The following is a 16,612-nucleotide window of genomic DNA, read 5'->3' on the forward strand; positions in this document are numbered from 1 at the left end:
AACTTGAAGCTGTGGCCCTTAGTTGGGTGGCCATCATCTAGCTCCAGAGGCTCATTTGACTGATTAATGTCTTTTGAAGAACTTGTAAACTTCTATTAAATCACTCCTTGCCTTTCTACGGTATAAAATAAGCAATTGAAAATATTTTAATTTCTCTTGGTACTTGAGGTGCTGGCACCAGTTCGGTGGCCCTCCTTTGGACATTCTCTCTTTAGTACAGGGGGTCCCCGGATTAAGAAGGGGTTCCGCCCCTGTGGATGTTCTTAAGTTGGATTTGTACGTAAGTTGGAACACATTCTATGTACATACTGTTCTTACAGAACAATGTTTAAAATTCCACTAGATCATAGCCTAAGCCCTTATATACATCTAAAATCACCTAATTTATAGACAAAAGAAGGAATGGATTGACAAAATACAGGAAATGAAAGTAAGAAATAAGTCATCGGGTAAATAAAATACTGTAAATTTCAAGTTTAACTCCGTATAGGCGGGCGTTCGTAAGTTGGGGACCCCCTGTAGTATTGTATATCCCAGGGACTAAACAGAAATGTGTTTTATCTTAGTTGCAATGCACCAATAGGCCTTCAAATAACTGTAATGCAAAAAAAAATAAAATAAATGAGAGGACTTGTGAAAGCTGTACTCTAATATAATATATTCAATACAATGAAATCTGGGGCTGTTGTATGTACGAGCCCTCTAAAGAAATGCAAAGTACAGTAGTTTAAAGACATAAGAAAGCCTCCGAGACCAGACAAACTTACAGTGAACGGAATGCATGATTGGCTAGTAAGCTAACCAAGAGTAAGGAGGATAAACAAATAAATCAGATGGTAGTGGTATTCAAAGTAGAGTTTACTATACACTAAACTGTATAGTATTCAGGGACATCAAATATGGAAGGTCACATATGCATGCTAAATATACCCATTCATTGTCTTTTAAACAATATATGTTGAGTAATGTACTGATATACAATACTGAACTTAAAATGATTTCCCAACCCCTGAAACAATAAGTTAAACAAAAAAGTAAATAAAGAATGTGTTACCAACATAAATAGAAATATGTAATGAAATATATTGAGCCAGAAGACTAAATATATAAGACAAAGTGAAAGTACCATGTAAAATATAGTCGAATCATTTTGGGAACTTCTAGATTTAGTTTTTTTTTTTACTGAGATAATAGAAAAGGTCTGATAAGAACCTGAAAGAGACAAGGGAACTAAAAATAGAATAGTAAAGGAGAAGGTATTTAAATTTGGCGGGTGTCTGTTGGCCTCATCTTACACCATAAACAATGGACGAATGAACTACTAGGAGCGTTATTCACTAAAACACTCCTTAGGGTTAATTAATATACACTTAAAACAATAATATATGACTTAAATATACATTGAATATAATATAATAGTTTATGGTTATGAGATTTTAGGGTAAATATTTGAGAATTATGGAGATTGTGTGAGTGAGGTGTCAGTCGCCTGGGAGCAGCTGACGTCCCTGCCTGACCGTCAGCTGATCAACCAAATACATCAGCATTTAACTCCAATTCCTTCAGCACAATGAATATTTAATACAATTTAAGGTATTCACGTTTAAATAGTTATTATGGAAGGTATGAATTGGGAGGAAATGACTTTAGATAATGAAGGTCATAAATTTTGGCGAAGAGGATAAAAGTAAAGTATCAGGTGAAATATAACAGTGGGATAGTATAGAACTGTTAGCTAAAAGTCAAGCTTAGTAAGATAAGCTTATTTATCAATTGATGGCCGTGAAATATATGCTAAAACTTTTCTCTTAGAAGAATTTAATGTAATAGTAAATGAGAGAAGTTTAAGTTAACCATTTACTGTACTGTACCTAACAAAAATCTCTAGAAGAAAACTTATTTCTTTCCTTTATCCTCTTTGCCACTGATTGGGTCGTTAACCTCAAGGATTTTGGTTTGCGCTTCAACTATTTATGTGCCATGACCGGCTAAGTTCCTACTAATGCTATTTTACCATCAGTGCACTCTGATTGGATAAGTACTTTCTATCTAATATGATGTGGGGTCAGCTCCCCGGCTAGAAAGGTAAGGTTAGGTTAGGTCAGGTTCTATTAGGTTCTAGTAACTGTCACCTCTTTTATAATGATAAGAACATCTGTGGAAAAACTGAACAAAATCAAACAACTTTTTTTGGTTAGATATGTTAATAGCTACACAACGATCGACTTACGGTGAAATAAATTCCAAATGCTGCCAGTCACGGTCACATATCGTTCTGGCATTCGCTGGTAATGGACGATTAGTTAATCAGCGCAGTCATGGTAAAATAGCGTTAGAAGGAACTTAGCCGGTCGTGGCAAAATAGCCACTGCCTAAATATTAATGCTTCCGTTTCTTACTCATGGGTAATGTATTAAGTTCCTATGTTAATATCCCCTAAAAGGACAAGGATTTGCAGCTTTTTTTAATATTAGTTTAGCAATATACATAAGTACTTCCCAGCATCTTTTCCATACACACACAAACATTTCCAGCTAATGTTAGTACTGTACATTATATTATTGTCAAGGCAAGATTTCCCATTGACTATGACTTTTGATTTACTGTACAGTACTTGGGCAATGAAGGCATCTACCTCTTTTTGTACTGTAAATGAACACAAGGTAATACTGGAAGACAGTACTGGGTCAATTTAGGATAGTAGCCAGGTTTCGGTTAGGTTAGGTTGGGTTTGGTTAGGTTAGGGCCGTTAGCACCAGAAACGAAGGTCAGGTTCATTTGAATCACAACAAGAACCAGAGGAAAAATGTATTTTTTAAGGAAAAATCAAAACCTGGCTACTATCATAAATTGACCCAGTACTGTACCACACATTAACCAGGAAATTGAAGAAATTTTTCTGTAAAATATAAGGCGTTTTTGATCCACGGAATAGCTAACGCGTTAGCTATTCTGTATACGCAGACGCTGCTTTTGAATTGTGCGCATGACACATTCAGAGGGAAAAGCTAACACCTCGATCAGGCGTTAGCTTTGTGTAGCGCCCAAGCAGCTCAAACAGCTAACAGCCAATCGGCGATTTCTCCTACTGAAAATACGAGGCTCATGTCCGCTTACGGAGAATATTTTGATTAATATTGAAGAGTTGAGGGCATGTAAGGTAATAAAAAACTGTGATATAATAATAAAAATAATTCTATATACGGGAGTATATTGAATAGGATCTAAAACAAAGCGTATGGATTGAATAAATTGAAAAGGATTGCGCCTAGTTGAAACCTGTTTTGGCTCCGCCCATTTTTAAGTGGGCGCTGTCCGATTTCGTTAGCCGCTGGTGACTTTGGTGTAACAATATTGATAATTACTCAAATATGATTGAAAGTTTAATATCATTACTCATAAGATACTTTAAATAAGGGTGAAAAGTTTATTACAGTACTGTACCGGTAAGTGCAAAAATTAAGACATAATGAACCTGAAATTCGTTGTATTGTGTGTATATTATATGCAAACACCTGTAAACAACACAATGTAGCCGCGAGATGAGAGAACATACAGTGGAGCTCCTTTCTGTATATAAATGGATCAAGCCGCCATGGTTATTGTTGATTGATTGACTCTTTTTCCCTTTATGTCTTTCTTTCCATATTTTTCTATATATTTTCTTCACTATTTCTTTCCGTATTGTGTCCAAATAACAGTTCTAATTTTAATGTTGTCTGAAGACTGTGTAGTACAACAGTTATTTCCAAGACGCGGTACAAATGTCATATTTGTTAATGACAGTCCGGGAAAGCTAACTCATTAACTATTCCGTGCATCTTAAAATGCCTTACAAAAAATGCCTAGAAATGCTTTCTTACTCCATGAAAATCCCATAAAGTGATAAAGATTTGCAATTTGTGTGACACTGTATTATTTTATGATTTTTCCATCATGAACACTTCAACATGCTACCTCCCAGCTTTGCCATCTTTGATGTTTGTAATGATAAGCACTTTGTTTAATACTATTCCACAGATACAACCAACTAGAACATTTTATGTACATGATTGCTTTCTTAGTAAATTTGGTAATACTGTACGGTATTTTGACAATTTCCATAAATGATGAAGATTTGCAAAGTTTTTGTAATATTATTGAGGCAATTTTTTCTCAAACAGTGTTTCATACACACCAATGCTTCCAGAGGAATAACTTATCAGCTGTTTCTACATTATCTGATTCATTGGAGACAGACTAAACCAACATAGTCTAACCTACCTAGTCTTAACTAATCTACTTAAATTAAAATATGTAGGTTAGGTCAGTAAGTTAGTTCATCTAATATCCAATGATTCATGTAATGTAGCAGTACAGTGAAATTTCTTTTTAACCGACTACAGGTACAGTACATGGAGTGGAAAGTCTGTTATATCGAGGGTTTGTTAGAACAGCTTGGATGTGAAACATTATTTAACAAACTATATAGAGATGAAAGTCCATTAGAAGTGAAATCCTCCATTAATGGATTATATGGAGAGAGGAGTCCATTATATGGAGGCTTCATTGGATGTAGCAGGCTGATTTAGATTAATGTCCAGGATAAAATGAATAAAAATAATAACATGGAAGTAGTAAATCCTCTTAACTTTATGGATTTTTTATGAGGTAAAAAGCATTTATAAATTATCTTCTATAAAAATTTCTTCAAATTAACATGTGATACTCTCTTTGATTATTACTGAAAACAATATCTGAACACCTGATTGTATCTGAAGTGAAATACTGTACTGAGTACCATTAGTCATGGCTATATTTCACTCAGGATCAAGTTCATTTAAATACCATAATATACTGTACTGTATACTGGTAGGTCATAGAAATATTTTGGTGGCCCTGACTACAGCTTATAAAGAGAATATGTTGTTTTAAGCCAGTACAGCATTTCTTGTAAACATGGTTAGTCGTGCCAAATATTAGTACAGTACAGATACAAAATTGAAACTTATATAATCTTCTTAAACTAACTTCAGTAAATTATATTAGATGATTGTTAGGCTAGGTTAGGTAGGTTGGGTTAAGTTTTGTTTCCTGGGTAGCTTTATATTGGTTGTTTCTGGTCAAGTGTTAGTTGTGTCATGTTCAGTGTGTATGTTATGGTTCTTCAAAGATGACCTTTATGAAAGACCATTTTTGCTTATCTTTCACTGTTTGTGTTCATCATATACCTTATTGAAATTTGCTGGTCTGGTTCCTTTAGTTTCATTATACTGTACATTACTATTTAATTTTTTTTCATCAATCTATTATCCATGATAGTAACAATGTTCATAAGTACTTTATATTGTGATGCCTTATTATAAAATTTAGTTTTATTAATTAGGCTTCATATGCAGTATTACAGCTGAGTACAGGTACAGTATTTGAATATGGCAGCCTGTAATGTACAGTTGCTTCCACATGAATGAACCGCATCCTGGGAGAATGTGAGGGCTCAGGCACAAGATGTGGGAAAGCAGCACCATAGTCAGGGCTGAATGAATGGGCTTGAAACAATGAAATTTCCTTGTTTGCATAACCACACATCAATGCTGAAGAACACTTATCACAAGAATACTTTACGTATTTGTTTATGTTATACAGTACAGCATTGTTGTATAGCCACGACCAAGCACTACGATTGAACTATGGGGAACTGTCACACTGGGTACTCCAGCTTCACTTCCACGACTACGGTGCTGTGTTGCCACATATTGTACCTGTGCCCTCAGCCTCCCAGGCTGTGGTACGTTCATGTGCAGACAGCTGTACAAACAGTACAGAACTTAATTTCTTCAATTTATAGTCATTAGATAATGATACAGTACTTGAAAAAGCCATATTTTTATTTTGCAGAATTTGGATTTTGGGAGTTATGCCAAAGCACTCGGGCACAGCTTCAGCGCGCCTTCGGGCTGACTACATGCGCATCAAGCGTGACCCTGTGCCTTATGTCATGGCTGAGCCCCTACCATCCAACATTCTTGAGTGGTAAGTTCACAGTTACTGTAGACTGTAGTTGTATGTTACCTTTCTGTTTCTGATAGACTGAACTTCTTGTATTTTTATTTTTTCAAGTTTTGTAAACTTATTACATGAATTTTAAACAGCTTAATTTCATAAACAACAAAAAATTTGGAATTTTGGTTTCAGTGTCCTGTTTCTTGGATCAATATCTAGAATGCACAAATATTTTGATAGTCCCACAGGAAGGGTAAAAAATCGGGAGTCATTCTGACTTTCAGTCATCATCGTCATCACAATTTTATGGCCATTTTTCACACTTCCCTCCACATTCAAACTCATACATCCCTTGAACCAGCTAGTCAACTTTCTTTCCACATGCCCATACCATACCATCTAAGCCTACCTCTACACAAAACTGTCAATACTCTCAGTTACTAGCTGCAATCTTAGCTATGAACAGGGTTTCCTGTTGCTCAATGCAGCTTTTGACATTCCTTTCATCATTCTCATTTCAGCTCTTTTAAGCCTACATTTCTCATCCTCTTTAACAGCCCATGTTTCATTGCCCACTTTTATAATCATGCTACTGTATTTGATACCAACTGCAAGAATTAATTTTGGGTAATCAATGGCTTTACCAGTTTACCTTGCCACATCCGTAGGCTGGATGAAAATCTCTTGTGGGGAAAATTTGACCTGAGAGCCAACTGGACTGTACATGCCCAAACTTAACCAATTTAAATCAGTTTGTGAGATGTGGGACCAGGTGGATGGTTCATGTCCTGGGTTAACCTGCAAGTGTTCCAAGCTTTACTTGGTAAGCTTAACTAGAGTATATGTCACATTAGCAAGGTATAGTCACAGTTTAAAGTTTCTTTACCTCCCCTGGCTGGAGGTAAGGCAAAGCCAAGGTTGAAGAAAAGCCAGGTGAACAAACATACAGTACACTCATTCGGTAGTTTGGTGATGAGGCATGATGAAGGTCGGGCTCACCCACCAGCACCTCAACACAGTCACTCGGGCAAAACACTTGATTACAGGTATGAAATATGATTACAAACATTGACACGATACGGTATGTTGGTAGGGCTGCAATTGTTTCATGAATATTGTATTAATATATAAAGATAGCACAAATGGTGTACTGTATGTCCATTCATCTGGCCTTTCTTCAACCTTGGCTTTGCCCTCCTTCCAGCCAGGGGGTTAAAGAAAATTTAGATTGTGACTATACAATGTCATGTGCACCTTTCCTCCATGAAGAAGTAGGATTAGATTTTTTACAGGAATTCAGCTTATGTTCCTGGAACATGAATCAGCAGGCTCACATATAATTTCAGTGAGATTAGTAAATAAAAAATGGAAACAAATATTTCAAAGTACAGTACAGGTACTCATAAATTACTGCTAAATATGTTTTGTAAGGGGTAAATAAATGGTAATAAAATTTTGCAACAAATAGGTGATAAAAGTTATAGTTAAAGGAACTAAGTACTGTACTATAATAGATAATATAGAGGGCTGGTTATGTAAGCATTACAGTATGGTCATATTTTTCAGGTTAGTTTGTAGAGCTTGATTTGTTTCTATATTCTGTTACTAATAGCTAGGACAGACACACTCTTGCATTTTAGGAATGTTGGCGTTCTAGTTGAATCTGTTTTTGTGACCTTAATATGTGATTCTCATGTGATTGTGCAGCGCTTACTAGTACAGGGTACTGTATATGAAACTCAGACCAAAGCCTTGTTAGTTTATTTCCCTCTTGAGGCCTCCTTTGTACAGAGACTGCATTAACAAGTGTAGTTGTGCCTTTAGCTTTAGCTCATAGTCGCCAATCCTCTAACAAAGGTTTTCTCAACCCTTTGTTAGGACCTCCACATTGTGCACATTCTTGAACTTTGATAGTTCCTTCAATAATATTCCTCACTTTGCACTCCTTTTATAGTTTTACTGAAGGAAAATCCCCACAGGCATTATGTAGTCGAGGGTCCAGAACAGAGTCCTTATGAAGGTGGGTATTACCATGGCAAGTTGGTGTTCCCCATGGAGTACCCCTTCCGTCCTCCAAGCATCTATATGATCACCCCATCAGGACGCTTCAAGACCAACACACGCCTCTGCCTCTCCATCTCAGATTTTCACCCAGACACATGGAATCCTGCCTGGTCTGTTGCGACGATACTCACAGGGCTTTTATCATTCATGGTGAGTCTTAGTGCTGTAGTGACTTCCTGGAACTATTAATGTTTGTGTTTAAAGTTTGGTGTTGTATCTCAAGGAGTTTCATTGCCTATGGTGAAAGCTATCATGTGTTTCTCCTGTTTACCATTATGATAATATGATTTTTTTATGAATTCTTGATGAAAACTTCACTAGTTCAGAGTCTTATAAAAATGTATAACAGGCTATTATAGAGTATTACAGAATTCACACTTGTGATTAATGTTTGGATTGTAGTTTACATATTTGAAAGTAAAGAAGTAAATAATTTTTAAAAATATCTTGTTACTTCCACATTGCTGTAGAAAGGAAAATTCTTATAGTATTACTGTACAGTATGTCATAACCATGGAATACAGATGCACATTTAAATAGAAGAATGTTTACTGATTATCATATACGGTATAGTAGTTTATTTCTTTAAACAGGTAGAAAAATCTCCAACAGTTGGTAGCATTGAAACAAGTGATTATGAGAAAAGACAGTTAGCTCAGCAGAGTCTGAGTTTCAACCTTAAGGACAAGGTCTTCGCTGAATTATTTCCTGACACTATGGAGGTACGTCACATTTTCTTGTTCGGTACAGTGATACAAATTGCAGTCATGTTATTGTATCTTGGCTTTGACACGAGAAATCCACAGGCTTCATTTTCAATCAACTTCAAGTATCCCCCATTTAGCGATGGTGATGTGTTCCTGCTAAACAAAGAATAACCAGGAATAATATCCATGGAGATGGCATGTTGCCATTGTTACATGTAATGAAACTATAAAAGTTGTAGGAAAATCATTACAATATTGTAATGTGGCTTAGAAATAAAGAAAATATATTAAAAAAATTAGAGCATTGGTGTGTATGAGTGGCAAGTGATCGTATGCGTGGGCTCTTGGAGGCATTGGATTGTAACTGTTGCCGACTTACCACCCAGTAGAACTCAAGAGTGGGTGAGGCTGTCAACTATGTTATGGTTATTTTTCAACTTGTAATTTTGGGTAGATTACTTAAACTTTTATTTATTTATTTGTTTTTTATTGTTACATGCACACACAATCATTCACACAGAATGTGCAATAAAAGAAATAATTATCATAAAGTAAAAAGCATAAAGAAATAAACATTTCTTATGTGCATGGGAGTTGGTACACAGATCTGGGGAAAGGAAAGAGGAGGAGGGTGAGGCGTGAGGTTCTCAGCTGTTCTCTGTCTCCTGTGTAGTGAAATGATTGCCAAATGGGAATGCAGTATTTTTTCTTTTATTTATTATTATTGCTTTTATTTATTCATTCCTCACATTTACTGGTACAGTATACACATGAGAGAGTTCAAGAGACGTGTGTGACTGCCGTGACGTCGCATAGGGGGGAGAGAGAGTAAGGCTGGCTGCAGTTACAGCTCACTGCCTCAATACAAACATTCACTTCCCACTCATACACACCCTTGCTCTTCATTTTTCTTATTTTATCATTTTTTATTACATTTAATTTTCTTTATTTCTAAGCCACATTAGAGTATTGTAATGATTTGCACTTGAAGCACAGAGCCCTCAGTTTTTCCAACTTGCCTCTTGAGTTTTTCCAATGAGTCACACACCACTTAACTGAATTTTGACCATTCGTTAAACAAGAAAAGGCGTTATAAATTTTATATCGCTAAGTGAATGAACGTTAAATGAGGGATACCTGTACATACTGGCAAATTAACTGACTCGGCTGATGTCTGGGCCATCTGATAATAGAAAAATGAGTAGCTCAAATTTGATTTATTTTCAACATTATTTATTTCATCCCTCAGAGTTGATGTAGTTTTACCTGTTTATTTAATGATTTACTCTATGTAAGCCATTGCCTCTTCAAATACTCTGGTCTGTCTTCCTTTATATTTAGTGAAAACTATGTATTCCTCAAACACTTGTTATGCCTCTGGTAGTGTTGTGTTTTTCAGCATAGTGTAAGATATTCTAAAGCAGTGCCTAAATATATTTCTAATTAATTTCTGTATTGAAATTTAATTGAAAACACATTAGATATGTTCCTTCTGCGGTCACCATAAAGAAATGCAAATGTATAGGAAGAGAGAGAGAGATTCCTATGGTAGTTGAGATCATTCACATATGTACAGTCAGCCACAAGAATAAGTACAGTATACACCTACTGTTCGTATTTGAGACAAAATATCTGGTAACACTGTCTTGAACAGAACAGACAAAATTACAAAATGACCTGTAATTTGTTTTATTCCTACATATATGTTATAAATACATTTATTGTGAATGTTTTACTAGTGTCTTGTGTTTATATTACAAGTAATATATTGTATCCGATGGTAGTAAACTTGTTGCCGAATGGGATTGGAGTTATCGTACAGCTCCCTCCTCCTCCCTCACTTTTTCTCTTACCTTACTTTTTTTTACTGATGTTTGGATTAGTAAAGGAAGGAAGAGGAGTAAATAGAAGAATAAAGAAGAGGAAACAGAAAATAGTTAGAGATAACAGGTGGGGGAGCTGAGTTTTATCATGCGTCTGAATGCGCAGTTTCAACGTTACCAGACCATTTTTGGACCTTACAGCTACAGTGTGTATATGTATTCCTGTGGTCAACTGTACATGAAACGAAAAACAGGATGAGAACATTTTTATTTCTCAGTCTCTTCATATTCATTCTGTCCATACACTATTTACATAGCAATTGTATTTTTCCTTCTCATGCACAAGCCTTTTCCTGCTATAGGTCAGGATGGCCATCGGCAGTTATTAGGCTATCCTATCCCAGTGGCTGTGTAGTGGGGCAGGTTCACATTGTTTTCTTAAATCTAAATTTTATAATCTGATCCATGTCTGAGCTCTCACTGGTCCCCAACAAACTCACAAAATACACTAAGTGGATATCGTGTTTCAAATTTTTTAGGTGTCAGATTACTAACAGTTAAGAAAAAGTTGAACATTCTCCCTGATTAATGGGTTTTAGAACTTCCTCATGCACTATATTTCATACTATTGAAGGTATTCATGATATTCTCTGATGTTCACAAAACATAAATGTAATTCAATCTCAATTCAAAGAAATCACATCAGAGTACAGAAGCAAAACATTCCAAGCTGATTCAATGGGGGTTCATACTTGCTCACATTCCAGGCTGATTCAGTGGGGGTTTATACTTGCTCACGTTACATAGTAATTACAGACAATTAAGGCATTCAACATATACTCACATAATCTTGAAGGCTCCAATTATCTGTTGGTATAAATAAATACTACGCATACATGGTTATACAGGGTTTTGAATATTCTCTTTGGACCCTTTAATATAAACACAGCTGTCATGAAAGAATGTCACTTCTCTCTGATACTGTTTAGAGAGAAAGGTTTTAATGGATACCTCAAGTAAACAGAATGTTTTATGGATAATGAAACATAATATAAGTGTGGGTGCTAATATAATATCGGTACAACTGTGACCATTACAGCAGGTGTTTTCTGTCATCAGTTGTCTTTTTTTTAGTTACTGCAACTTTAATATTTATACTGTACTGTAACTGCCAATATCAAATTGTTTTCCAGAGTTTGACTGACAATAAGATTTATTTTTCCACAGCTCCTTCAACCATTCTTCTTTTAAACTTCCATATTGATTTATTTCTAATCAAGTGTAGTGTAAGGTACCAAGTCCTTAATACTATCACCTTGTGGGAATTCCTGTATCAAAATCTTTAACTTGTAAGGTTATATCTGAATGGAACATCTGGAATCTGAAAATCTATTTCTTCCTTACATATGTTTACTACAGGTGATCCAGAATAAATTGACTCAGCGCGAACAGGAGCTGGCAGAGAGAGCGAAGGCTGCAGAGTCAGGGAATCAAAGCGACAGAGGTCAGACAAGCAATGATAGTGCAAACCAAAACCTCGATGCTAGTCAGATGTCCGCTCTGACGAACCTTCTTGTTGTTGTTGGCTTTGCCTTATTTGCGTGGACGGTGACATATGTTGTGTCGACTCTAAGCGAAGAAGAAGGATAATGTGAATTATATTTCTGCAGTGGCTAATATGATGTTTTAGAATTCAATTATATTTTGGAAAATACTAAAGAAATTATCAAGACTACACATAGGGAAGACTGATATTCAGTATCCCAACTATATTAGATTAAATTAAATGCTTTGAAAAGTCATATATTTCTGTTTATACAAATCCTCACCATCACTCACAAGTTATTTTAAGCTTGTAGTCAGGGTTTAATTTAATTTACTTTCTGGTTATCTGTTTTGGTATAATTTCCTTACCCCTGTCAGGATAAATTTATCTTTGAGTTTATTAATTAAAGGAAATACAGTATGGCCATTATATTTTTTCCATTAACAAAGACATACCGGTATTTAATTTTTTTTTTTTTACAAGAGTGTTGTACAGTACTTTATAACGAGTAAAACAGAAATTGTATATAAATATCCTAATACTGCATACATATACAGTACAGTACATATTTTTCCTGTCTTTGATATCTAGTACAACATATGATTGACATATATCATCTCCCAGTGAAAATTTAAAAAGTTATATTTAGTTCCTACATCTGGTTACTTTTCTTGAACTCCTAGGTAAATATTCTGTATCTATGTTTTGTTGACTTTGGGATGATGATAATAACTATAACAACTGTATTACTTTCTATCAAAAAATTTATGGAAGTGTTAGTTAAATTTGAGAGTTTTAGAATGGGGAGAAAAATTCATTCCATACATAGAATAGAAATGACTATGTAAACTACAGTCCAATGCAGTGAGTTACAAGCAGTGGGGGACTACATCTTGTATTCTATTGTATTTTTGTACTACATTCATTGCATGTTATAATGACTCGTGCAACAAAATTTAATTGTGCAAAACTACACCCGCATACAGATCTGTATTTTTTATGGCGTTAGTGAAATTACAGGTATAAAGTTTTACAGTAGAGTCTGACTAGTTTAATTGCCTGTTGGGATGAAACCAAGGATATCTGAATATAAAGACTCACATGAGGTAATATTTTGATCCTTGCTTAATAATTTTGAAAAGAATTTATGTACATCTTTTTTTTGGTTTTAAGAAAGTAGCATATTGTATATTATCTCTTATGTGGAAAGGTTTGTGTGATTAGTATTAAGATGATGCATTTGTTATGGGTCATGGGAGGTGAATGTGTCCTCTTTGTGATGACTGTCTTCACTACAGTATAAAAAGAATCTTTTATGTGTGCACAACTCTCTTGTCTTGGATTCATGTGACTATCAGGAACAGACTGAGGTTGTTTGGTTATCAAAGCATATTGACATGTATATATTACATACACATTACAAACACTTACAGACACTAGTAGCAATTTGACTGTGGTCCGACAATCATTCGGCACCTTAATTTATTTCATTTGAATTAATTTGTTGCCATTTAAAATTCACAAAGTTCATGCGAGTTGAGTCTACCCCCCCCCCCCCCCACTATAAAACACACACATTTGCCAGTTCATCTGTTTATCTCTTGTCATTATACCCAACACTAGGTCCATGACCCTGTAACACCTTCAGGTCTAGTGTCTGGTCATGAATAGCAGCCCTTCCCAATTGGATTCAGAAAATACAACTTCCCTCATCCACTATTCTGACTATCTATGCTTATCTTTATTCCAAATTGATCTGATGGCTAGTCTTTACATGGAATAATTTGATTGTACTAAATACTGAAAGGAAAAAAAATGTAGTGAGTTCCCTGATGTGGCAGCAGGCCTCACTTAGAAGCCAGCATCCAATAAACTTCTGTGAATTATGACAGCTGTTAAGAATGCCAAATGTTGGCAGAATTTAGTAATTAGCTTAATTTGTGCAGATAGTAGAGTTCTTACCGAGTTTTAATTTTGTGTTCACATGAGTCAATGGTAAGGCAGAATTAGCAGAAATTTTCATTGATAATGATTGTGGTTGAAGCTTTCCATTATCATGATTGTGGTTGAAGCTTTGCATTATCCACTATGTGGTATAGCAAATAAATGGCTGTAAGATATAGTTGGAGAGGTAGACTAATTTTTAAGGCTTTGAAAATGGATTATTATGATATATTTGATCTGCCTTTATCTTGTATGACTTCTTTCTGGTATACAACAGAGTGGCTGAAGCAAGATGTCTCTCAGTACCCCAGTAGCAGCACCTCAGCGCACACACACAGCTTCCTATTGATCCCCCGTCTTATATCCTCATTTCCATTTTCTAACCTTCCATCATTATATCCACATCATAACCCTGCACCTGGTCTGATAAATGTACAGTGTTTTAATTTTGACACTTGTAAAATATATTTGTTTTATCTATTTTCTTTCACTCTTGCACATGCAGCAGCTCTTAGTATTTTCAGTACAACAAATTTAATATATAAACCATTCCCTTTATAAAATGTTCCTAACTTTATTCTTCCTTCCTTACTATGGTATGTCCCTTATCCGAACATCATTGAAGAAATTAATCTTGTTTGTACAGTATCCAATAACCATTCTACTGCTTGAAGATGAAGGTTTGACCAACTTAATATACACTGGAGTCTTTTGTACATTTTTCAATTAAATTTTGTCATATCTTGTGACTCACATATTTTTGTTTCATTACTTTCCTTAGAGTCTGATATGTGATTCTTCAGATCTATTGTATTCTACCTATTAAATGTACAGTACTGCTCAAATATCTGCATATCAAATGATTACCTGTATCTTCATTCTAATGGGGTTTGGTTACCATAGGTTAAGTTTAGATTGTCAGGTAAAACAAGGTTAGATTAGGGTAGTTTACAGAAGATTTAGTTAGTTTGGCCAAGGTTTAGTCAGAGATAGATTACATAAAGTATCATATATTTAATTCTCACAGTAGAGAGTTTATATCAACACTATTATTGACTAAGGTGAAGCAATTGGATAACTATTTCAATCTTATTGTTTTAATCACCAAGTAGAAAAGGAATATGATGGATCTAGTTCTTATGGAATGACCCAGAAAGCCTATGATATACTTAAACTAAAAAAAATTTAATCCCTTTCTATTCAGCCATACAACACATTCCAACTACCTTTCCTGAAACTACTCCAGCTTTATTTTCTTTTACTACATACATCCCAAACTAGTGTTGCCATTCCTGTGACCATTTAACAGCTCTGTTATTTCTGTATACCTGTACTGTATTCCATGTTTGTCTCCCATACCAGTACTGCAAACTGTTTAGCTAATGGAAATAGAACTTGACAGATATACACTTGAAGTTAATACAGTATTGTGATAAATGACAGCACATAAAATTTCTGACAAGATTGTTGGAATTTTGGATAAATTTAAGGTTTTTATTGATTATTTTCTACTTGTGTTAATATTAAGCAGAATCTTGATAATTTTCTAAGTTGTCTATGAAAAAATTAAGTTGTACAGGTATCCCCCAATCATTATTTTATGATATTCTGCATTAACAATTATTAGATTTTAACATCCTTGATTAATCTACGTCAGGTAAAATCCACGTTAACAATAGTTATCATTAGGTTAATCTTGCTAACATGGAATGTAATACTGGGGAAGTGCATATCACTCTTCACTTGCCAAATCCAAGATGGCCAAAACTGTGAGGACAAACTTTTTCGGAATGAGAGTTGTGAACTCTTGGAACAATCTACCAGACAGTGTTGTGACGGCACCGAGTGTGAGCTCTTTCAAGACCAGACTTGACCAACACTAGAGCAGGTTCAGGTACATTCAGGAGCCGGTGCATGCCCAGTACTTGCCAACAGTGCGTAACTGAGACGTGACCGATCGCCCAAGCGGCTAACGAGCTGAACAGTGGTGAAGAGGATAAAAGTAAAAGTATATGTGCAAAAACTGCTTTGCCATCCTCTGCAGTTCACTTACCCACGTGCTGCCTCATGGCCACCATGTGAACTGCAGTCCCACGCTTTGTTTCAATGTGGACGCATCTGCCCTCACTCATGTAACAAACGTCATCATTAACCCTTATGCCCTTGTTGACGTTCCGGACCGGCGCACCCCGTGTGACGTTCCAGAACGCGCACCTTTTGCCGCCACTGTTTAAATGCCCAGTATGGGTTATCAGGTTCCAGTGTGACTATTTGCGTGTCACGCCACAAGCTCGGCAACAGGGATGCTTCCTGAACGTAATTACTGTACCTACTTTTGTTTGTTTCATTTTCATTGCTTGTCCCTTTTATCATGTTGTATCAAAGTATTATTGCTAAAAGTAGTGTAGTTGTATTGTAGTGTAGTATTACAGGAAAATAATGCTATGATTATGTTATAAATGTATCTATTTGTGGAATTATTATTATTTTATGCATTATTTGCTCTACCAAACACAAAAACAGCCAGACAACCTGGCGACCGACTG

At 35.5% G+C, this 16,612-nt stretch overlaps 1 protein-coding gene across 1 annotated transcript; it reads left to right on the plus strand.

Annotated features, from left to right (window-relative positions):
- The first annotated feature begins 1,479 nt into the window (after positions 1-1,479).
- Positions 1,480-14,821, plus strand: LOC121855454 (ubiquitin-conjugating enzyme E2 J2-like). The gene is made up of 5 exons (XM_042350386.1): positions 1,480-1,593; positions 5,878-6,012; positions 7,962-8,196; positions 8,640-8,768; positions 11,996-14,821. Exons 2-5 carry the CDS (start codon positions 5,897-5,899, stop codon positions 12,224-12,226), a joined length of 711 nt encoding a protein of 236 aa, XP_042206320.1. The 5' UTR covers positions 1,480-1,593; positions 5,878-5,896; the 3' UTR covers positions 12,227-14,821.
- Positions 14,822-16,612: the final 1,791 nt, after the last annotated feature.

Source organism: Homarus americanus, unplaced genomic scaffold (genome assembly GCF_018991925.1).
Source record: "Homarus americanus isolate GMGI-L3 unplaced genomic scaffold, GMGI_Hamer_2.0 scaffold48406, whole genome shotgun sequence".
Taxonomy (NCBI): domain Eukaryota; kingdom Metazoa; phylum Arthropoda; class Malacostraca; order Decapoda; family Nephropidae; genus Homarus; species Homarus americanus.

Bases quoted from the DNA above. Each gene is read 5' to 3' on its own strand.
- LOC121855454 (XM_042350386.1), top strand. From the start codon at position 5,897: ATGCCAAAGCACTCGGGCACAGCTTCAGCGCGCCTTCGGGCTGACTAC. The intron at 6,013-7,961 runs GTAAGTTCACAG...AAATCCCCACAG, and splicing joins CCATCCAACATTCTTGAGTG to GCATTATGTAGTCGAGGGTC. The intron at 8,769-11,995 runs GTACGTCACATT...TGTTTACTACAG, and splicing joins TATTTCCTGACACTATGGAG to GTGATCCAGAATAAATTGAC.